General features: G+C 37.2%; 1 protein-coding gene across 1 annotated transcript in view; it reads left to right on the forward strand.

Moving 5' to 3' along the window:
- The window catches only part of MARCHF1 (membrane associated ring-CH-type finger 1), a 937,042-nt gene that overhangs the window by 865,508 nt on the left and 46,377 nt on the right, over positions 1 to 25,157 (forward strand). Inside the window, 1 exon segment of the mRNA XM_073232517.1 lies at positions 4,887 to 5,067. Coding sequence (XP_073088618.1) covers positions 4,887 to 5,067 — 181 coding nt within the window.

The raw sequence follows: 25,157 nt of genomic DNA on the forward strand, positions 1-25,157 counted from the left end.
GTATTTTTAACCTCATTTAACACACAACTAACCTGAAAATTTCTCCAGATTACTGGAGCAGAGAGCAAGGATGTTAGTCAGAATCTGATTTGCTTGTAAATCTCAAGCAGCAAACTATATGTATATTTTCAGTTTTTCTAGGACAATGGGAAAAAAAATGCTACAGAAGAGATATGAATTCACGCATGAGGGATGTGAATATGCTACATACAGATGATCTTGATTACATTTCCTTCCACTTTCAGCATCAGTTCTTCACCATCATTGTAACTTCCAGTCTGTCAAACCCAACCTTTTCTCATAATACACTAAACAGCTCTGCTCACCTCCCTGCTCAGTGAGGTCTAGGCCCCACGGTCAGCTGTTTTCACATCATATTCTCTGATGTGCCGGAATCCTTTGTCCTTCCCCTTTCTGACCTAGTGATTTCAAGACTGTTAGGTTCGCTACCAGCTGTAGGCCTGCTCTCTGACTGCTGAACACTGCCGAGTCACAGAAAAAATGTTAGCAGCACCTACTATGAATTCCTGCTGTCTGATCTCACCGGGGACCTCACAGCTGCTCTGCAGTTCTAATGTTCACGCTTGGTTAATTTTCTATCACATTCCCAAAGGGGTTTTTTCTAATTATTTACAGCCTCTATAAGACCTTAACCTCAGCCTTCCTGCCCTCTGTTTAATACACGTTCTCTCTGTACCATGAAGGATAATAAAGACCTGCGATGCCCAGGGGCTTTATTCCCCTGTCTGCCTCCACTGCCTTTCCATCTTCACCTATTATTTTCCTCTATCCCAGGCTCACAGGAAAAGGTGTCTGTTTTCTTCTGTGCGTCCTTCCGCTTGTCCAAAGATACTCCTCCGCCGCACTTTCTTCCTCATACTTTCTTGACATCTCAAGAACTTGCATTTAACAATGGGCATTATCTTGACTATTGTTTTAAATGTCTGCATCTCTGGGGCACCTTAACTTCTGCTTCTGAACAAGTTCAGGTTTTCCCTGTTAAAAATAAAATGAAATGAAAATTAAAAATAAAATTGTCTTTAGTCTGCTATCTTTTCACTGCTATGCTGTATTTCTCAAAAAAAAAAAGGTTATTTTCACTCATTTACTTGAGCACAGATTTCTCACCCACTGCTTAGTACCTTTCAATATGGCTTCTGCCTAGCATGTATTCTAGTCATTTTTAACTTTATAAGATGACTGCCAAACTCAGCAGCATGAGATTATTGAGTAAAATTAACATCCAAATTAAACCACTACAAGCATAACAGTATCTGTAATTACTGTGCTTAAAGATTATTTAACTGAAGAGGGGTATGGAGAAAAATGTAGATAGGAAAGGGAGGGGATCAATCAGAAAGATTTGCTAGGCTGATGCTGTTACCTGATTTCCTTGCATATAGCAGGAACTAAGAAAATGTGAATGAATGAAATAATGAATGGATGAAAAAAAAATCCCAAAGTTACATAATCACTATGGCAATCACATAGATTTTTTTTTTAAACTAGTGATATATTTTAAAAAAGAAACGCCAAAAAATATTTTGTTCTACCAGTCAGGAAGCCTTGCCAAGGGAGAGGAAAGGAGGCAGGGGCGCCACTTTAAAGTACATAAACAGACAAAAAGCTTACTTTTCTTTAAACTTAAACAATAAAGAAGGGATTTTAACCCCTCACACATATGCGCACACACACACACTTTCTAAAATTTAATTTGCCACAAAGCATTTTGTGGTCTGTTCTTCACAGAAAGCTAAAAGTTATGTGGAAGTAAAAGTTTATTCAAGTCATAAATGGTAAACATCTCAACATATGCTGTTTAGATTGTAAGCAGCTGGTTAAAATACTGAAATGACAATAAAATCTATTAATTTAGCTTGTTCCTGTCACTAGTGACAGACACCAATATAGATAATTTTACAGAATCATTCAATTCTCAAGCCTCTATTTTCCCTAATATAAAAATGAATAAAAAAGATGTATTTTACAATGTAATTTTATTTATTATTAAAATCATTTTCTCTGCACAATTATTCTGCTGAAAAAAAACATATTTACGTTTCATTACTGTGTTTTCACTTATCATTGTGGTTTGTGTGAGTATATCAATTTAAGAATTGTTTAATTCTTTCTGTAATAGCACTCACATTTTGCTATTAGGAGACACTTGAAGTGGATATTTAGCTCTTAAATTGATTTAGAACAATCTCAGTTGTTTTTTAAAAAATCTCTTGGGGTCCAACTTGAGTTGGATAATTTAGAAAAAGTTCAAAATTCTAAAATGATGCAAAAAGTAAATCTTGTAAAATGGGGATGGAAATGAACCAAACTTTTGATTTTCCCTATAGAAATAATCTTAATTTTATGAAAATAATGATATAGCTGGTGGTGTTTCAGGTAACAGTTTCAGCAGAAATATTTTTGAAGGAATTTATAAGATATAAGAATCTGGGCCACAATCAGTGAAGTGCTCAGGTTACTGAACTCAGTAATCAACAAGGTCTTTGTTTGAGTCTGCTTACGAATAAATTACCTTTTCATGTCAGTAAAAAATCAGAGTCTCATCTTGGCAGCTGTGCAGCATTTGACACAATTTTTTTTTAGTGATGAATTATCAGATGGCATTAACTACAAATATTTATTTTTCAAATGAGAAATGTTGCACCCTGTCCCTGCAGACCATTCATGGATCAGGAGCCTTCAATGCCAGGCAGGAGGGACTTTCATTTTTATTGTGTGCTTCTCTATGTAACCTTTACTTCGACTGCTGTTATTTAGAGGTTGAGGTGATTTATTATGTAAACTTTATTTCATTATTGTTGGTAATATTCATACATTGTCTTTAACTCAAAATCACATTAAGGCAGGAGTAGGCAAATGTTTTCCGTAAAGAGCCAGAAAATAAATATGTTAGTCTGTGTAGCCATGTGGTCTTTACAGCAGTTTTCAATTCTGCAGTTATGGTGCTAATACAGCTCTAAAGAAGACATAAACAAATACGAGTGAATGTGTTCCAATAAAACTTCATTTACAAAAACTATGCAGCAGGAAGAATTGGGCGTAGTTCGCTGGCCCCTGATCTAAAGGAGTATCTTGGTGTGGAGGGAGGGAAATATGAGGTTCAAGGACTTAAGAAATACTGACTTCTCCTGCGGTATATTCATTAATTTTCAATGGCTCCAAAAATCACATTACAGCAAAACGAAGTGCTTTCACAAGTTGCTTTTATAATAAGTCATAGTTTGTTGACTGAATAAATTCCTTTATTTGGCAAACATCTACTGAGCCCCTATGATGCAAGCACCCCTCAATTAGCAGCAGGTGTGGTACAAAGTGTAAAAAGCCCTGATCCATAGGACCTATACCTTTGCTGAGAGGAGATATTGTGGACTTTTCTATTAAAAACAGGCTCTCAGATCATTTTTAGTTTTTTCCCAATATTTCAACCTTTCGTGTGTGATTCTGCATCCAACACTGATCCTTCCTGACTCAGCCCCAGCGAGGAGGTACCGCGTTTGGACCTCCTCGGGCTTTCATCCCATTGCTCCCACTCCAGGGGCTTCAGGAATCAGTGTTGCCTTTGCTGACTTTATTCTTACTTAAGAAAAAGAGATTCAAAATATTAGTGTACAGTGTCATGCTTCTTTAGTTTGAGGTTAGGGGAGGGTTGGGTTTCAATTCCTGTATCTTACTGTAGTAACAGCCTGAGCCACCATTTCATTTCCCCTGGGAGAGAGATGAGATAGATAAATATATTTTAAAAATCCAGTCTTTAAAATTCATGCATCTGGCAAATAGTGCCTAGAGACCTAAACAGAAAGAGCAAGTAGCAGCGATTCAAACATTCTTCCGGACTGCCACTGTGACTCAGCACAAAAAAGCTACTATACAGGTATTTTTGAAATGTTCCATTTGTATTTCTAACAAATTTCAAGAATATTTCTCACCAAGTTTGTTAACAACTTCTAACAACTGGTTAAAGCATAAAAATTTTTGAAGTGCTAAAATTTGAATTCACCTTGAAATATAAAAAGCTTATCTCATTGTAATTTATTTTTACAAATTTGAAGACGAGATAGTGCAGATTTCATAGACCACTAATCTATGACACTAGAATTTATAATAATTCAGAAAACTAGTTGAACTCTGAATTCTTTGGGAGATTTAGTAGTTAGCATTCTAAAGCAATAGGATTTGTTGCACTTTAACTTTATGTAACCAGCAATTTTTGTGGTTTTAACAATGGTAATTATTGACTGATTAGGTCATTCATTGTAACCAAATATGTATGAATCTTCCTAGAAAAATCTTTGTACTATTTCCAAGCTGAGACTTTCTATGTTCATTTTATTCCTTGTTAACATGTCCAAATGTGCAGAATTCTTCCCTATTAGTAGAATGCCATATGTACTAAATTATACACCATACCCTCATAAAATTATCAAAATAAAAAAATGAATTATCAAATGACATCATTCCTTAGAATGCTTATAAATCATAACTTTTATATATAAAAACAAGCTTATGCCCATAGACACTGACTTATTAAATAGATTAAGCTGGGGACATAGCTCAATTTTACTGTTAAAATTTTATTGTTAAAATTTTATTGTTAAAATTGGGTCAGGGTAAGAATGATAGTGCATTTTTGATGTACCAGTGTCTGATGCCTTATAACATGACTTAAGAGTCCAGCAATGACTATGCAAGTGAAAGAAAATTAATATTTGTCCTGGATTCATTTCTAGCATGAAGTTGGAGTGAAATGTCCATGGGTTCTAAATCTTGGGTTGCAGTTTCTAACACAGCCCATATGGGCAAGGGAGGAAATCCCCAGTGAGAAATGTCCTCTGCGAGATCTCATCCTGGCTGTGTGTCCTCCCCAGGATCTGTCACTGCGAAGGGGATGAAGAGAGCCCCCTCATCACCCCCTGCCGCTGCACAGGCACTCTGCGCTTTGTCCACCAGTCCTGCCTCCACCAGTGGATCAAGAGCTCAGACACCCGCTGTTGCGAGCTCTGCAAGTATGACTTCGTAATGGAGACCAAGCTCAAACCCCTCCGGAAGGTATAGTATCGGCAAGAATTGGCTTAAAGATGGAACTTGCAAAGAGAGCTTGTTTGAAAATCATTTTATTTCCCCAGTAAGGTTTCACTGACACATTAATATCCTTGAAGAGTACATGTCTTGTATTGGGCTTAATACATAGAATGCAGTCAAGTGTTTGCAAATAATACCTCCTTCTTCTCTGGACTTAATATTCTATGCACTCTGATTTTTATATCACTCTTCAAAATGAAAAAAAGCTTGTATAATGCATGTGTTTGTGTAATTCATTGTGATTGAATCTATGGGAACATTGTACTCACTGAGGTCAATTCCTAAGAAGGTTAGATAACATTAAATTAAATAATATGAACTCATCTAATATCTTGAAAGTCAGGCATTAGGGAATAGAAGCAAATTATGTTTTCTGTAAGGTATGGATACTTTTGTGTTTGCCTTTATTTGAGGATTTGGTTTCATGGTCCATATAAGATTAAAGTTGATAAGAAAAACTGTTATTTTCCACATTGTGCATCCATCAAGCTGAAAGAGAAAAGTAAGTATATTTTTATCGGTAAGCTTAATCTTTAAATTCATTTATGTTAAATTTTCCTAAAGAATGAAGGTAAGAATACAAGCCAAATATAAAATTAACATCTCACTCTAAACTGGCAAAGGACAACTTGTAAAAGATACAAATGAAGACAGTACACCTGATGTAATTCATTCTTGATAGCTGGGCCTCTGAATTTTAGCATGTAACTTATTCATCTTTTTACTTACCTGCCACCTTCTATTTCCAAAGGAGAATATGAAGACTGGAATTTAAATAATGAAAATGCCTAAAGCTGCTTTTTCACTTAAATTAAATACAATGCAAAAATGGGCAAAAAGAACATTTTTTTTTAAAAAGCATGATGGGTTCCAGGATCAGCAGAGATGTAAAGCAAATAAAATATTCCATACTCCTCCCCCATTTTTGTATAATAAACAGTATGTGATGCTGCATGGAAATGGAAAAGGCTTATTCCACCTTCAATTTTTATAGAATATTCCCTTATATACAACTCTGATCCTTCCTCATTATTCTACTCCCAATAATTTACAACCCTATCAGGAAATCCTTTTTTCCTCAACTAACATTTTATAAGCCAGAGAAAGGCAGTGAATACATCTATCTTTTTAAATCTTGTTAGTAATGAATATGTTGTGGCAACCTGGTAGACACCTACTATCTATTGATTAATGAAACTAGTTTCTTTTTTAAATCATTTCCTCTGATGGTCGTAAATATTGATGAAGAACAGCATGTCAACATCCTTCATGTTTAATAGTATTTATAGATCTACTGAGGATGTTAGAATCTAATCCAGAGGTTGCTTCCTGACAGTCCACAGATGTTTATTATCTGACTCACAGGACTTAAAATTTGAATTAGTTATAAACCTTTAAATAGTGATTCTTTCATGTTAAATTCCACACATCTGTGTTTGTTTGAAGATCATAGCTTTACTGGAACCACATTCCCATAGGACAACAATTAAGGGTGCTAAGTGGTAGCTAGCTCCTTTAAGAGGCATTTGCTTTCAAGTTCTCCACATTTCTCAGCCCTCCCTCTCTTTTTGACCCTGAGTCCTTGTGCCATTTCACTCCCCCAAATATTTTTTTGGCTCTGGTTCAGGGATCACAACTCCTAGTCAAACAATTGAGTCCTAGACATGAGAACATGCACCCTATTCCTACCTTTATGGTTTACAGGCTTGAACACCTAGACAAAGTACATCAAACTCTTGCCTTCTCCTTTAAAACTGTGGAACACTGGGAAAATACTTAAATGTCAGGATCAAAAATGACTCTTCAGCTTCTGAGCTGATATGACTTATACTGATATGGGGCACTTTAAATTTGTTCTAGGTGGTTTATCTTGATGGCACTAGGAGTCATCACCAGTGCTCTTCCGTAGTTTTTAGTGTTCATTACAAATGATAGGGGTAGTATTTGGTTATAATAGATTTGAAGTGCAACAAATTAACTGCTCTCAATACAGTAATTCCATTACAGTTTATAACATTTTAAAGACCAACCACATGAAACACTTAATTTGGTAATGATTATGCATTTCTATTCTTAACCAGTGGAAGCTGGAGATTCTGTTTAGATGAAATAGCTTCTTAAAATAGAAATTTGAAAATCTTCATTGTCTGACAAACCTTGGACCTTAATAGTTTGTCTATAAAGATACCAGTAATCAGGTAAACAATTCCATTTAGAATTGCATCAAAAAGAATAAAATATCTAGGAATAAACCTAACCAAGGAAGTGAAAGACCTATACTCTGAAAACTATAAGACACTCATGAGAGAGATTAAAGAAGATACCAATAAATGGAAACACATCCCCTGCCCATGGATAAGAAGAATTAATATTGTCAAAATGGCCATCCTGCCTAAAGCAATCAATAGACTCAATGCAATCCTTATCAAAATAACAACAGCATTCTTCAACAAACTAGAGCTAATAGTTCTAAAATTCATAAAAGACCCCGAATAGCTAAAGCAATCCAGAGAAGGGAGAATAAAGTGGGGAGATTATGATTCCCAACTTCAAGCTCTACTACAAAGCCACAGTCATCAAGAAAGTTTGGTACTGGCACAAGAACAGACCATAGACCAATGGAACAGACTAGAGAGCTCAGATATAAACCCACGCATTTATGGTCAATTAATATATGATAAAGGAGCCATGGATATGCAATAGGGAAATGACAGCCTCTTCAACAACTGGTGTTGGCAAAACTAGACAGCTACATGCAAGAGAATGAAACTGGATCATTGTTTAACCCCATACACAAAAATAAACTCAAAATGGATAAAAGACCTGAATGTAAGTCATGAAATCATAAAACTCTTAGAAGAAAACATAGGCAAAAATTTCTTAAACATAAACATGAGCAACTTTTTCCTGAATGCATCTCCTCGGGTAAGAGAAAGAAAAGAAAAAATGAACAAATGGGACTACATCATGCTAAAAAGCTTCTGTACAGCAAAGGACACCATCAACAGAACAAAAAGGCATCCTACAGTATGGGAGAATATATCTGTAAATGACATATCCAACAAGGAAGTAACATCCGAAATATATAAAGAACTTACATGCCTCAACACCCAAAAAGCAAATAACTAATTAACAAATGGGCAGAGAATATGAAGAGACATTTCTCCAAAGAAGAAATTCAGATGGCCAACAGACACATGAGAAGATGCTCCACATCACTAATCATCAGGGAAATGCAAATTAAAACCACAATGAGATACCACCTCACACCAGTGTAAGGATGGCCAACATAGAAAAGAATAGGAACAACAAATGCTGGCAAGGACATGGAGAAAGGGGAACCCTCCTACACTGCTGGTGGGAATGTCAATTAGTTCAACCATTGTGGGAAGCATTATGGAGGTTCCTCAAGAATTAGAAATAGAAATACCATCTGACCCAGGAATTCCACTCCTAGGAATTTACCCTAAGAATACAGGATCCAGTTTGAAAAAGACAGATGCACCCCTTTGTTTTTCTCAGCATTATTTACAATAGCCAAGAAATGGAAGCAACCTAAGTGTCCATCAGTAGATGAGTGGATAAAGAAGATGTGGTACATATACACAATGGGATATTATTCATCCATAAGAAGAAAACAAATCCTACCATTTGCAACAACATGGGTGAAGCTAGAGGGTATTATGTTCAGTGAAATAAGTAGGTGGAGAAAGACAAGTACCAATGATTTCACTCATCTGTGGAGTATAAGAATGAAGCAAAACCTAAAGGAACAAAACAGCAGCTGACTCACCGAACCCAAGAATGGACTAACAGTTGCCAAAGGGAAAGGGACTGGGGAGGATGGGTGGGAAGGGAGGGATAAGGGGAAGAAGGGGCATTATGATTAGCACACATAATGTAGGGAAGGCACAGGGAAGGCAGTATAGCACAGAGAAGGCAAGTAGTGACTCTATGACAGTGACTGTAATGGGGTATGTGGTGGGGACTTGATAATGGGGGAATCTAGTAACCACAATGTTGCTCATGTGACTGTATATTAATGATACCAAAATAAAATAAATACAATAAATTATACTACTAAAAAAAAATCAGTAAACCCTACTTTAATAATTTCTGCTATTGCTACACCAAGATCAACAGTTAGTAAATTCATCAAAGTATCTTAAGGTTTCTAGAAGAAAATTTTTCAATTCAAAATACATTCAAAGGCTTATTCAAGAAAAAATTTTTATCATCTGTAAGTCAGTATTATAGCATTCAATAAAAGTGTCATTAATCTACTGAGTTATCCAGGGTCAGAAATGATTCTCAAGGCCCACAAATGTCAAAAAGTAAAAAACATAGAAAGCGCAGTGATGATTCAGTACAAATTTGGGAATGCACACGATACCAGGAAGGAAGCAGAAACTTGTCTCCTGTTGTGAAGCAGAAGAACCGCGTAGGGTTCAGATCTGAGCACCCCTGCATGGGAGAAACTGGCTGCTGGTATGAAGCTGAGCTTATGAGGACAGCAAATGCTACTGACAAATTTATATCTCCCCTAAAATATTCTTTATTTGTTTTTTGCAAATAAACTGTTTGACATATAATACAAAATATTCAACTCTGTGCATCATTCTATTTCTCATCTTATTTCTGTAAGTAGAACAAGGCAGTGAACCAATTCCCTTTGCTTTAGTCATGATTATGCTGAACCATGGGCACCTGCCATTTTTATAGATTCAGAATAGCTGAATATTGGAGAGATCATAAAATATAAGTAATGTGTGAACTTATTATGCCAAGTGAAAAATGAATTTGGGTATTTATAGTTTTCCATCATATTGATTTACAGGGCTTTTGTTGAAATATCTATTTTACAATATAGCCTGGAGGGTGCCATAGGGAAGGGAGTGGGAGGTAGGTTTCATAGATGAAGGGAATAAAGAGGCACAAATATACTGATGAATTAAATTAGTCACTGGGATGATAACACAGCATAGGGAATAATTTAAAATTAAAAAATAAAAAAATAAGGAACTGTATCTGACAAATATTACATTAATTCCTTCCTTTCCTTAACTTGATGTACCACCATCTTCCAGAAGAATCAAGATCCAATTCAAGTTACCATAACCAGTGAACTTTGCAGAGTTTATCATTGATTCTCTGCTGATCTGGGGGTCTTGCAATCCATAGCTCAAAACTGGACAAGGCAGAGGCTGTGGTGAGATTCCTGTCTAGGGTCTTCTATAGCACCCTATAGAATAATTTTGCCTAATCATTCATAAGAGAAATTCAAAATGCATCATTTATTCACCATTATGGGGTATTTGCAGTTTCACTAATAATCACCATATGCTGACTATGTGCCGAGATATTTGCATATATCAATTATTAGTTTAATCCTCATTACAACCCCATTTTATGTAGGCATGTAAAGTCTGTTTTACAGATGAGGAAAATGAGGCCTAGCATCAAGCTTACTTATCATCACACCCTAAAGCTCCCTGATTCTAAAGCTTGTGCTCATTGCATTGAACCACGCTGCTATATGTAACTGATACTCTCTCCCCTTAATAAATAAAAACTTGTTTTTATTAAGATCATTTCTAATGGAAATCTCTCAAAATAAACCTTTCTAAAATATTTTTTTTTCTAAAATCTCCCTTAAACATTTACCCAATGTATTTTCCTAATTTTCAGTCATACCGTTATATAAATAACAATTATTTTGCAGGCTGAAAAACATTAACAGCCTCAATAACTTGAAGCACATACAAAAATGTTTATCTTCATTCTGCTTCCACCAACTTTCTATGTTTTTAAAGCCCTTTATGGGGGTGGAAAAAAGTTTTCCCTTCTTCCCTTTTAGACGCTTTGGCCAGTCTGATAATTAAATTGATATAAAGCAGATTAACAGGAAAAAAACAAGGAAAAGTTTAATAACATGCATACTCACTATTTACATGAAAGTGGCCCAGGAAGACTGAGTAAGTCGCTGAAATGGCCAAAATCATCACCTTAAACACCATGTTCAGCTAAAGACAAAAGAAGCTGGGGGTGAGGTTTCAGTTATGGGAGGTTACCAGGAAAACACAATAAACGAAGGTAAGGGTGTTTTGCAAATTTAAGTTGCTGCCCTCTCCTCTGAAAAACCTTTCTATAGATATAGAGCAATCTCTTCTTGCCAACACAGCAAGGAAGACACCCTTACAAATGGAGATTTCTCTTATATGTGGAAATCTCTCTTACAAAAGGGTAACTTCTTCTCAATTTTTAGAGCTTTTCCTGTCTGCTGTTTTGTTTAAATAATCAATATGCCAAACAGGCATATTTTGGAGTAGCAGAGGTTGTCCCCATTCAATCCCACATTTGAAAATAAGAAGTTCCGCAATCCAAAAGCTAAGTGGATGGATTGCTCCGTGTCTCATTCAACCAGTCTCGGTCTTGAGAATAGGTCAGATCAGTTAAAGAGTTGTATGTCACTGCAGGAGGGAGGTGATGCAGTGGGATCCCAAAGTTAGGCCTATACCACATATGTAATAAATCAGGTATTGAATAAGAGGCATTTCTCTGGAAGAGAAGAAAAACAAAAGTTAATGTTTGGAGCAAATTATAAACCCGGTTTTTGTATCCTGAGACCTGCCAGTCAAAAATTTCATGACGTCAGGCTCAAAATATCTTTGGATGGACTTACGTCAGTAAGTGGTGATCTAACAAGTTTTCCTAGCTTTCAGTTTTGATGCCTCTGATCATGTCATCGGTGTGCCAGTAAACTTTCTGAGTGGTCCATAGAGCAAAAAGCACAAAGAATATTGTCTAAACATAGGCTATTATGACAATTTCTCTGAAGTTTATATTAAATCACCTACCTTTAGTTTGTAGGGTTAGTTAACAAATTTTGGAGGTAGCAGGCAAAGAGAAAAAGACAAAACATTTCATCTTTGCTCCAAGATATATTCTACTAAATTGCTGTAAGTCATAGACAGCTTAGGGAGAAAGTTTTCCTTACATCTGTAATACAAAAGATTAAAGAACCAGCAATATTTCAAACAAAATATCATAGAAATTATAATCATCCTCATCAGTTCATTCAATCCCTTGTAATTAATTCTTGCTCTACTTTAATCCAGTTTTTCCATTAGTTCTGCAAATTCTTACCCAGTTCAATGTTACGAGTTTAAAGTTGCCAAAAAACTGTATTCAGAGTTCTTTCCATAAGTCTCCTTGAAGATGAAGCAATTTTGCAAAAGCGTTAGACTAAAACAGGAACTGTAAATGACAAAAGACTTAAAAATGGCCATGGTTAAAGATCTAATGAGAGTTCATTATAATGCAAATGACTAGGAAATTTGCTTATTTTTGTGATACACAACTCTTCAAGATAACTAGAATTACTAGTGATAACTTCAGATTTGTAGGAGTTTCATACAATTTCTAGAACACTTATGTTAATAACATATATCCATACAAATATAATCTAAGAAGGCTTAGTATCACTTATTTGGCAATACTTTTGACATAATTTAACATAAAAATTAAGCCTAATTAGTGTGACATCTCTCTTTATAAAGAAGAGAGCAAAACTTTGAGATGTTCCAGGGACTCTATGGAAAATCCCAAAATTAGCTCAAAGTCAAAACACTTGATTTAGAATTTGACTTTTGAAAGTTTGTCAAAAATATCAAAAGATCTGGACACTTAACTAAATAGGATCACAGATTATTGTGAAACATACTCTATTATGCATTTAACCAAAATATAGCAGATTTCCAAGACACGTACAGATTATATAGTTGTGAGCAAAATTTAGCTCTTTTAATGTTAACAAGACCTTTTTCCTAAGTAACCAGATTAGAGACGTGGTGATAAAGAGTATAGGAAATCATTCTGATAAAATAGAAAATCTTTGCTTTCTAGTCAGTTACTTAAAAGGTAAATAAAGACCTTTCATAATTTCTTACCAGGAACAGACCAATCATCCAAGAAAACTTTCTCCTTTTAGTAGGTGAAAGGAAATTAAGTTTTAGTTTTACATAAGTATATTATTGATATTAAGGCTTATTTTAAAACCCTTATAATAATAACTCAGTTTTAGCTAGTTTAATTACACAAGATAAATTTCTGTCTTCCCAACTCTCTATTTAATTTTTCCTTGTTTTCCTCTTTCTTATTTTGAAATAACCAGTTTTATGTTAGGGCAAATTCACTTTCTTTTCTCTTAATAAAAATGAGTCTTCATATCTAATACCTTACCTTTGCCAAAAATATATCCTACTTTCCTTTCACACAGAGTTAGTTCAATTATTATTCCTAGTAGTTTTAATTACATGCATTACCATTCCTAACCCATAGAACTTTAATATCTAGTGAAAACTCAGTAGTAAGCAATTGTGAACTATCTGGTACACCAGTATTCTTTAGTTTAGTAAATTTCTAGAAACATTTTTCTCATACTGCAGTCATTCTGTGTGGCGCAAGTTGTGTTACTAACAGACCTTAATTTATCTTTAGTTTCTCTGCAATAGGAAGCCCAAAGTAGATAAACCTATATTCAGTAATTATGTTTCACTATTTCATCTTACTTGGAAATGATCTAGATATTCAGTAAATTTCCATCATTTAATTTATAAAAACTTTGAAGTTTCAAGTTGTCAAAAAGACTTTGGAAGTTATGTTTAAGTATAGATACCATAAAATTATTGCAAAACATTACCTAAAAGCTCTTATAACCTCTTACATCTATCTAAGTCATTTGCTCCAGACAATTATGCTTAGATTACTCAGAAAAACTTCATGAGACATTAGATAAAATCAGCCATCATCCCAAGCTATTTTTTGTGCTGACAAATTTTGTGAGATATAACATTAACTTATTTGATCTTTAGTAAACCTACATAACATGAAAATATTATATTTAATGCTTATAACTCTAAAACATGTCTGTTTTAAGTAAACCAACAGACTATCTTTAATGCCATATAATTTTCCAAATCCTATGAACTTTAAAACCAGTTGGGTTAGTTTCTATTATATGTCTGAGAAATTTAGAAATGCTTAATTCATTGAAGTGCTTGTTTGTTTTTAAGCCAATTAAATCGAGCTTTTACAAATTAATTTTGGCAATGCCATCTAGAGATAGAATATCATACACTTATGACATACATAGATGAACACACACAAACATACAGGCAAATGCAAACAAAAACCTTATAGTTACTAATATTTGTGGAGACTTTTTGCCCAATTTCAAAATAACTCCTCTCTGTTTTCTTTTTTTTCTTCTAATGAGAAATATCTCACTAACGTTTGCATTTCAAAGGATGGGTCTTAGATCCTAGAAAAGATAAAGGTAGAAAGTCTACATCACAAAGGCATAGAGACTGTATCTAAGTTTTCCCCCAAGGTGGGGTTTGGGGGTATATTTAGCTATATCAGAGGTCTGTAATACTATTTAAAGTTTTCCTTTTTCTGAGTGTGTAAGTTAATCTTAAACCAATTTGCCTTATGGGGGAAAGCATCTACTAATGCTTTTATTAGCCCCAGAACATCAGCCTCTGGCTGAGCCATTCTCTGGCAATTCGTAGCCGGGAGAGACTCTGGCCTTCCGCTTCCAGAAGCTGGGCCCCCTGGAGACCTCAGGCTTGTCTGATGACTAGAGTGTAATCAGGGTGGGAAGAAAAGCCCTTAACAGCCAACCTGGGTCCCTATGAGGGGTTGTGAAGGACCATTAATGTTTCCAATTCCTTTCTAAATCTGATAAGGTTTCTGAATGTGCAGTTTATTTTTTTATTTGGCTTTGTCATCTAGAAGATCTGTTGTTGCGTAAGGGTATGAATTCTTTGTGGTGGGGCTCCAGGACACATTCCCAGAAGAGACTTTATGGGAAGGCCTGGAGCTGGCAGAGCCTGATCACAGAGCTTTGGAAAGCAGGGGAACTGCAAGGGACAGTGACCCAAGCCTTACCAAGCCTCCTGCCCATCATGGGTGCTTCTGCTGAATTCACTTTCTGCCTTTTAATACTTACATGATTGCTCTGTATATCCCAGGCCTGGAGATGAGGCCACAGTTCTGTCATAAATCTTGTAAAGAAAGGGAAGTCAAAACAGGCAAAAAGGTGTTTACAGGATTTTTCTGGGGAAGTTGGAGGAGTTTTGAAATATAACAGAATTTTCTGAAGTGAAGGGGCTGAATTTTAAGATGGAGGGATTAGTCCAGGGGTTCAGAGATCCAAAAGATCTTCTGGAGGGATGGGGAGTTGGGGGTATGAGTGTACAAAAGGGCAGAGAATGGAAATTTCTGTTAGATGTGGCTCTTCTTTTGTTTCTAATTTGTTTTTCCGTTTTATTAAGGGAGTCCCTAAGCCTAGCTGTTAAACTTCTTTGTATCCCTTTTTCAATCTTTCATTAGGCATCAACAAGGCGATCGTTTAAGATGAAAGCTCCCTTTAAAGCAAAAAATTTTTTTAAATAGAAGTTTGTCCAATTCAAAGGATGCATCATCTGGGCATTGACGGGTCTTATTTTAATCTCATAGTGATTCCAACCAACAAGCCTTTTGTGGCTTAACTGTGGACACAAGAGGTATCCCTAAAGGAGAATGCAAAAGATGCAGTTCTCACAAGATCCAGAAAGTTCACTCCCAGAGTCGGTCTCAAAACACAAAGCCTTCCTTGTCACGGGTGATGCAAATGGTGTAGCATAAATGGTGTCTCCAGTTTCCCAGGAGGACGTGAGACATCTCCAGTAACAGAACCACTAATATGTAATAGTAGGGAGGTGTTGCTGGACTGGGACTCTGTAACTCTGGGGGAAATATCCCGGGGAAAATACCTTTGAAACCAAAATCAGTCAAAGGAAGAAATAAAGTGGGATAAACCTATTTATTTCTTACAAACAGTCGTCCACTTCTGCTCTCCCGTGTCTCTTGTGACTTGCGACACGGCTTCAGAAGAAGAGGGCCCCCCCAACCTCTCCAGTCCAGATATGCCCTCTTAGCCCTTATAATTACCTATTGATATGGAGATGGACTACTTCTTTCCACCCCTTGGAAACACCTATTGATATGGAGCTGCACTAAGGCCAGGCAAGAGATTCTGGAAATATTGCAATTTTACCCACAGACTATTTCAGCACTACGAAGACAAGCAAGGTTGAGACGACAAGTATCTTATGGATTGGGACCCTTGTTACAGACTCTCCTGGTATCTGGCACAGTACAGCAAAGAGAATGTTGACATCAGGCAAGTCCAGGTTGCTACCTATACTTCTCACCAGCTGGCTGTAAACCAGGGGTTCCCATGTCTTTTTGGACCCACAGTCTATTCAGCTGTCCTCCAGGTGCATCCTGGGGCTTGCAGACTCTGGTTGGTGAGACCAGAAAGAATATTCTCACTGATCATAAAGCTAAGCTCCCGAGACAGAATATGATGAAAGAAAAACCTCATCATTTTTTTAATATACACATTAACAACTTTAGCTAAACCTTGGGACTCTCAGAGACAAACTAATACCCAAGAAGAGATCGGCAGATTACCTAGTGTCAATTTAACCCATTTGTGACCCACATATCTTAACACAGGAATCTTTGTGTGAGGTGACAAGCATTCTAACAACCTTTAAGTGATTGACCCATGCCCATCAATTTTACAACTTTGGCTTCCAAAATGTGCCTTAGCCACAGCCTTCTCTCACGTGCCTGTCAACCCATTGCAAAGCTTGCTGATGGTGTTATGAAGGCCATGAGCTCACCAGTCTATGAGGCCGAATCCAACAGCAGACTTATCTTCTACTTTACTGTTTTCCCCCTTATGTCAAATGACAAAACAGAGACAAAGAATGACTATGATTATCTCTAGGAGAAAAAGGATCATTAATAACCGAGAGAACTCAGAACAAATCCTTACCAGTATCATTGTACCCAAGGAACTAGTTCCATAAATATTTTCTCCTGCTAATCTAAATTTAGAAAAGGAGGAAAAAACAGTGGACTCTCATCACTCTTACTTCCACCAGACCCTACAGGCAGAGATCTGGGAGACAGACAAGGTAAGAATTCTTACCTTCTGATAGCATTTTTTTCAGAGATCCCAGGATATCTCAGCCACAGCAGACCCAGAACAATGTTCATCCATCCAGTCAGTGAGGGTCCCACCTGGGTAACCAAAATTAAAGGGGAAGAAAAGTTTTCCTTTCTTCCTTTTTAGATTCTTTGGCTGGTCTGATCTAAGTCTGTGGAAAGGAAATCCCAGGGAAAAATACCTCTAAAAATCAAAATCAGTCAAAGGGAGAAGTTTAAAACCCATTTATTGCTCACAAACTGCCATCCCGCCCATCTCTCTCTGCTCCAGCAGAAGCAAAACCTGCCCTCCCCTCACCTCTCAGGTACAGGTAAGCCCTCCTTGCCCAGGTAGTCACCCATTGATATGGAGATGAACTTCTCTCCACCCAGGAGGAATGATGTAAATGTACTAAAACCATACTTCTTTCCACCTCTGAACACCTATTGATATGCAGATGTACTAAAGCCAGGCAGATATTCTGGAAATGTTACAATTTTACCCATATCTGATAATTAAATTGGTAAGACAGATTAATGGGAGGAAAAAGCAACAGAAGTTTGACAATAGGTATACATCTTGTATACATTGGAAAGACCCAGGAAAACTGAGTAACTCCCAAAATTGGTGGAAGCCATCACCTTAAATACCAGCTCTAGCTAAAGACAAAAAAAAATTAGAGGTGGGCAGTCAGCTATGGGAGGTTACCAGGAAAAGCACAGTAAACGAGGGTGTGGCTTTATGCAGATTTAAGCCACTGCCCTCTGTGTTGATAAGAGTTTCTAGAGGTTGAGTCATCCTTACTTCCTGGTTCACATGAGACACCCTTGCAGATACAGATCTCCCCATCACATGTACATGTACAGAGGGTAACTACTCAGTATTTAGAGCTTTTCCAAGCTTTTTAAAATAACCAGCTTGAAATAACTAACACCAAAGAAACATATTTTGGGGTGGTAAAACCTGTTCCCCTTTACCTTCTACCTGCTTTTCGTTGTTTTCTTTTTCTCCATTCTCAGAATGCCCATGTCACTTCTGTTTGGCCAGTATTCCTACTTATATTTTACATAGCTAATGCTTTTCTGTCTCAAGTCAAGAGTTACAGAAGTAGGCCTATAAAAGGCTGAAGTCATTTCTAGATGAATTACTGCAAGGTTCTCTTGTGATTGTTGGCCAGACTTTTAGTGGGCTTGAATATTCTGGCATCATTCCGGGATTCTTGGAGTTCTCTTTGGCATCTTTTTTAATTCTTAATTTTACTCAAATTACTTTTATTACATGATAAGAAAACCCTCAGCAAATGAAGTTTTGATGTCTGCAGGATGTTCCCCTCTAATCAGAGCCACTTCTGGGAAATGAGTTTGCTGGTTCATTCCTCACATCTAAGTCTAGAAGCAATGAAAGCCTCTGCCCTAAAGTGAGGTTGAAGCTTTCTTTATATTTCTTGCAACGACATCCATGCTCATAATTTATAATGCATACTGGTTCTCTCATTTCATTGCTGTGTTTCAGTTCCATTATTATATGAGCTCTAAGAGCAGACTAAATGATTTAGAATACTCTTAAGAAATTATTTTGTTTTCAGACACATCTCTTTGAATGAACCAGGTAGCTAGGCCACAACAAATCTCACCATGCAGGGTGGATATTGTCTGCAACCAAACACCCTCCCTTCACCTTCTCAGTGCTTCATTCAATGAGAACGAAGCTATTTCGCTGATTGCTGGAGAAAGGAAAGGATAAATAAACCACAAAATAACAAAAAGAAGGTCATGGGAAGAGAAGTATTTCAACTCTATTGGAGTTCGACTCTATTATCTTTTCCTCTAAAATGTTTTTCTTATTTTTTTTATTTTATTGCCTTAACACATTTATGCTCTCAGAACTACAATTGATATTTTAATTAAAACAATATTCAAATGGGAATAGATAGCAATGCCAACATGTCTTAAGTCAAAATAATTATGAAATGGAAAATACAAGGGCCTCATGCTGTTTTCTAGTAGATACATGGGATTTATACACGACCTCAGCCTTTTGTCTTTTGAGGAAACACTAGTAGGTCAATTAGTCTTTAAAATTTCAAAAGCAAAACAAAAAAACGTGGGGATAATTAGGATCACCATTATAGAATATTTTGTGCAGAACAGGAATATTCTTCTCTGGGCAGCAGAGGAGCTTATTCTTTTGTAAATTATGCTTCCATTTCTGCACGTTTCCCTCTAAGATTTGAGCCCATGCTAACAGCAAACTGGGTTCTGCATGATTGTTTTAAGAAGGCTCCAGTGATGCCCAGTTCACTCACTCAACTCACTGTACATTCTACTTTGTGCCAGCTGTGTTCAATAGTAAACCAGAGAGAACAAAACCCTGCTCTCAGACAGCAGAGCATCCACTGCAGCAAGGATGGAAAAGGATGACTTACTTGGAGTGCTTTGTAATAAATTTGTAAGACATGGTAGTTGGTGGGTGGTAGGATGGAAATCAAAAATTTTCTGTAACTCCAGAGGAAATAGTAAAGGTAATTCAAAGAGAGCAAACCACTATATTCTTGGTCTTTACTTGTGAGAGCATCCCTAGTAAGAAATTTTTTTTTATAATAACTATAAATACATAACAAAATGACTTTTCCTCTTTTCCTCTCCATGTTTCACATAAGCTAAGCTAATCAAGAAGATACTACTTGGCAGTTGGACATCCAAGACATAGGGGAGACAGTTGAGAATATAGAGGATTTGACACAGTGTTGCAAGGGAGACTTGAATAACCACTGTTGGCTGGAACGTTTCTCTTCAGCACTCACTTATCAGTAGATGCAGTTACATACTGCTTTAGTTCTGTTTCTCTTTGAAAAGTATCACTTTAAGAACATCACCTCACTTTTTTATGTTGCTAAGAATGTCAACTTGTGTTACTATTCTAGATAAGGAAAAGGAACTTCTAACTTTTAAGATTTAACATTTAATTTGCTATTGAAGTCTTTAACAGGGCGCACTTCCACCTTTGGGAAAATCCATTATTTTGACAAGAACAAGGGACACAAAGAATGGAACTTCTTTCATACATTGTATATTTTGATATTTGAAACATCAGCTATGGTTAAAATGATAGACTCAGTATTACAATGATCCATATGGAAAGCATGAAAGCATAAAATTAGAATGTGGAAGCATATGCACACCATGTGTGTGCATACACACACAAACAGTTACAAACAAAGATTTCCCCAAAGCATCAAGTTATGACTGAGGGTTTTTTAATGGTAAAGAAGTTATATTTATCTTTTACTTCAATTTTTCTTAAGATGCTTAACACTTGAGTTTTAAGTTACTTTCATACTTAAATTTTCCTCTAGCTAAAAAGTTTTCTCTCAACTGTGATTTTTTTCTTAAATCATTATTCCAGTGTCTCAAATCTTGGCATAAAATATAAGAAAAAAATTTCCCCTAAACTTTTGGCTTAAAGTTTTGAGCCATAAGGCATTGGAAACCAGCATGATCTATTTAAAGCAAGTATTTTAGGCCAAATGAGATTCCTTTTCTATTGAAGTGACAAGTAAGAAATGAGGAAGACTTTGATGTGATCCACCTGAAATGATGGTGTCCATCCTCACTGCACCTGCAGCAGCATGCTTGTGTGATGTCATCAACAATATGACAACACGGATAGCAAACGATTTCATTCTGAGAGAACTAACCAATTGCAAGCCAGCTTCCTCCCAATTTTCTAAATGGCACCATCAAGTGGGTTTTTTTCTCTTGTTTCCCTTGTAGTTACACCACCCACAGCCTCATCATATCAATGCTGTTATCTTGCTCAGGAATGTTTTACCCCAAATTAGGCCAATGTACCCCCTCAGCCACAGGTACAGCAGAACCTGCCCCTGTGAAATGTATAGTATGGGATGTCATAAAATGCAGGGGAGGTGGGATAGGAGGCAGAGAAGTTGGACTTTCCATACCCAGTTCTTTGTCCCATTCTCTCTGGCGGAGAAGTGAGTGAGGGGCAGAGAGGCAAGCTGTGTTATTGCAGCGGAGGCCCCTCCACATGGACACCTGAAGCAAAGAAAGAGGTTCACCTCGAAGACTGCAGTGCTTGTGTTGTAAGGACTTCCCCCCCACCCCCCGTGTCCACACTCCCTGCCCAAACACACAAAACCCTGTGGTCCAGGAATGATAAATATTTTTAAATCCTCTTTGGACTGAAATGTAAGGAAAGTAGCTAAATTAAAGAGTCAAATAATTAATTCACAGTAAAGGAAAGAGCACTGGGCCAGGAGTCAGAAGATCAGATTTTAATTATGTTTCTAAAGCTTAATCCCTCTGAACCTGCCTCAGTTTCTTCATCTATAAAACAAGAAGACTGGACAAGATTATCTTTTAAGTTTCTTCCAACTTAAAATACTGTGATTTCATGAAAAACAAAGTGAGGAATACACTAGGAGAAGGGAAGGAATGAAGGAAGATCACATTCGAATGAACTTCCTTGGTCAGAAAAAAAAGAAAAACTGGTATCGAGAGAATCCTTCACATCTGCAGTAGCTTACATTGGGCAGGACCAGATGCTAAGAACTGGAGTCCAAGGTCTGAGTCCTAAAGAAATGATGTGTGGTTTCTTAATCCTTCCTTAGCCTTTAAAGCAATCCGTGGTGAGAAAAACAAGAACTAACTCACTATAGTTAAACAGTAAAAACCACTAAAAGCATGACTAAAGGAAGACAGGGAAGAAGGAGAGAAGAGAGCAGAAGCAAAGAGAGGCAGAGAGACCATCTGAAAGAGGCGTCCAGAAAGACGACTGGAAGCGAGATGTGCATCCAGGCCACACTTTTTTCTTACAAGTTGCAAGTACTTGGTTAACAGCTAACATAAAGCAAATACAAAGGCTCTTGGCAGCCAAGGTGTTCCGCAGCCCTGAGACACTCAAGGAGTGTCTTGAGAAAAGAGGCAGGCTGGGCCAGAAGCCGTTTTCTTCTTGGCGCAGTAGAGAAAACCAGTGTAGACTGAAGGTCTCAGCCAAAGTTTAGTGTAGTCTAAGAAAAATATTCAATTTTCTTGAAAGCTGTAAATGTAGAGCTACTTTAACACAAAAGTTGATATTCAGATCAAGTATTTTTATCAGTAAACAAAGCTAACAAAGTTTTGAGCTAGATCTCTTACACGTCTATGAAATGACTTACCTCCTAGGAGACCGATAATATATCCTCTTCGACTCTGTTTATACTGTCACTCTGAGAGCCAGCTGTGTCTGAAGGGCCGTTGAGAGGGTCCAGTGGTCCCCAGTTATGGTTCACTGCTTCCACTTCATTCATTAAGTCAACAAATATTTACTGAGCACCTACAATGTGCTAGTCATTGCCCCTGGTACGAAGATTACAGTGTTGACCCAGAAGAATCCTCTGATCTCAGAGAACTCACTTTCTCATGCAGTAGGGATGGAGGCAAGGAGTTTGAAAATGAGTTTGTCATAATATTCTGCAATAGGCCTAAAATGGTATGGGAGATAATTTTCATAACTGTGGACAGGGTTAATATAACTGCAACTATTAAATTGTAACAGAAGATTTGTGGGAATTTTTAGGTGAAATAATTCTCAATTTCACAACTGCCATTAGGTGAAAATTTAATAAAGCAAATTAAAATAAAAAGGTTGTTGAGTGAGTACCAGGAACCAGAGCTAGGAAGATGCCAGGGACAGCCTGGGAGAGACCGCCAGCCATGACTGTGGGGGGGATGCTCGGTCCCAGAGACAGCCCATGTCACATCAGCGACCAGATAGGTGCCACGAGTGAATGAAACAGTCTGGCTTCATGATGATACATGTCAAATCACCCAGGACTGCAGATGGATAAGGTACGGTGGAGACTGTGGCATTCTCAACAGATGTGCCTACTCTAAACAGAGTAGTAGCTGCTCAACTCAAATTTGCAAATGAGGCCAAAATCCTAGATTTAATTTAATCTCGCCAATTAAAAAAATGTAGTAATTAATTCAACTTTGAAACCTATTCAGGCAAAGCAAAACAGATCTAAAGGCTAGATTCAGCCCACAGATCAAAAGTTTATGATCTCTGCAGGGTAGAAATGCCCATATATCTCTGCAAATATGTGCCCAATGGAGTACAGCAAAATGCAGTGGAAAGTACATAGAGTCAGTGTGCAGAACAGCTACAGCCAAGCCCCAGTGCCATTGCTCAGCAGCTGCAGGACAGTCCTGCGCCCTGAAGTGGGGTCTATCCAATCACAGGTGAAAGTTGAAAGGGTGAGAGTAATGCCCACTTTGCCAGCTTTTCAGGGTTGTATTGAGGAATAAAATGATAAAAGTAAAAGTACTTTGTAAGTGGTAAAGTCCTACAAAGTAATGATATTATTGTTTTTCCCAGCTCTCCATTATCAAAGCAGTAGCAAATTCACCTTCCTGTTCTTACTAGATCAATATTTAGCACTAAATCCACTTTAAGACCAACAACAGTCCACTTTAAATACACACATTTTCAAAGAACTATTTATAGAGCACTGGATGATTATAAGGGTACATGCATCGATTAATTTGTAGTCCAGTAATTCAAAATACATAGTGATTCAGATAAGAGTTATGTTAGTTTAAGTCTGCAACATTGTTTATTTATAAGGAATTTGCTGAGCAAATTAATAAAGTAAATAAGATTAAGACAGGAAAATCATTAACATGCTGAAATCTTTTTAGGAATTCATAAAAAAAATGTTAAAGAAAACAGTTAGCCTTGCCTACCATATTTGAACAAAACTTATTTTGTGCTCACTTTCCAAAGAGTTGTGCTAAGTGTGCCAGGCAGTCATTTGCATATGAACACTTGACACAGTAATTAATCATTTTTATAGAAGCTTTGAAATATTACCTTTAAAGACTTCTTATCTAATGTAGTCTGATGGTCCAGTTATTTTTATTTACTCCATCTGACTAGAGTAATGAATAAGAGCTTGACCTCAAGAGTCAGCCTGCCAGGACCTGGGTCCTTGAAAATAGTCATTGTAGCTTTATGGTTTCAGGCAATTACTTAGTTTCTCCACGTCTGTGTTTCCTCATGTGTCAAAGGGAGATAATCAAAGTGTGTACCCCCTTTGACTGCTGAAGGTTTGAATGAGATGATTCACGTAAGACACTTAGCATTGTATCTGGAACATGGTGAGAATAAATGTTAACTTTTAGAATATGTAAATTTTAAATGAATATAATTTCAACTTTTCAGTATTTTTTTATGGTCCTAAAATGTTTCAGTTAGAAGTGTCTTTTGAGATTACAGCTGGTTTCCAAAGCTTTTTAAAACAGTAGAACTCCCCTCCTTTTTTGATGTAATTTCATTTAAAATTAAAAAATACGAGAGGTAAAAGGGCACAGAGTAAACTGAGATACCACAGTGTGACTCGGGAGCGACCCGTGATCAAGCTGTGGCATTTCCTAAGAATCTCACACCAGCAAAGCCAAGCGTGGCTCCTCGGGGCCAGGCAGTCTTGGGAGACGTGTTCTGAGAGACCGTTAGGTAGGAAGGGAGTCAACTCAGGGTTGCGGGGAATCAGATACAGGGAGACGAGAGACCAAAGTCTTTTACTGCACTCCGCATGGAGTCACAGAGCTGGCCTGCCTGAGGTGAGATAGACAGGCGTGGATGCTCATTCTGAGGCTTCTTTTATGTAGTTTTTGGCAGGGCAGAGAGGTCTTTGATTGACATCTGTCAGCTCTCTAGGCTTGTTCTGATTGGTGAAATGGAGACAGGAGCTGTGCTGTGCCTGTGCCTCTGATGTTTCTTATCTGGGGGAACCCTGGACATTTCCTGAGTCACTCTTGGACCCTGTGGGCTTCATCTGATTAACTCTTTGAGTTATTTCTGGCTCTCTGGCTCTATCTGATCAACTCCGTGAGTCATCCTTGGGGGACCCTGTCTCCTTTTCATCCCTCTCATTTCTGTCTTTCTGCCTAACAAGACCATGTGCACAGACTGGGTCCATGACTTTGACCCTCAGGTCCAATGAGCCAGTAGT

The sequence above is a fragment of the Manis javanica genome, chromosome 3 (assembly GCF_040802235.1).
Source record: "Manis javanica isolate MJ-LG chromosome 3, MJ_LKY, whole genome shotgun sequence".
Lineage (NCBI taxonomy): Eukaryota > Metazoa > Chordata > Mammalia > Pholidota > Manidae > Manis > Manis javanica.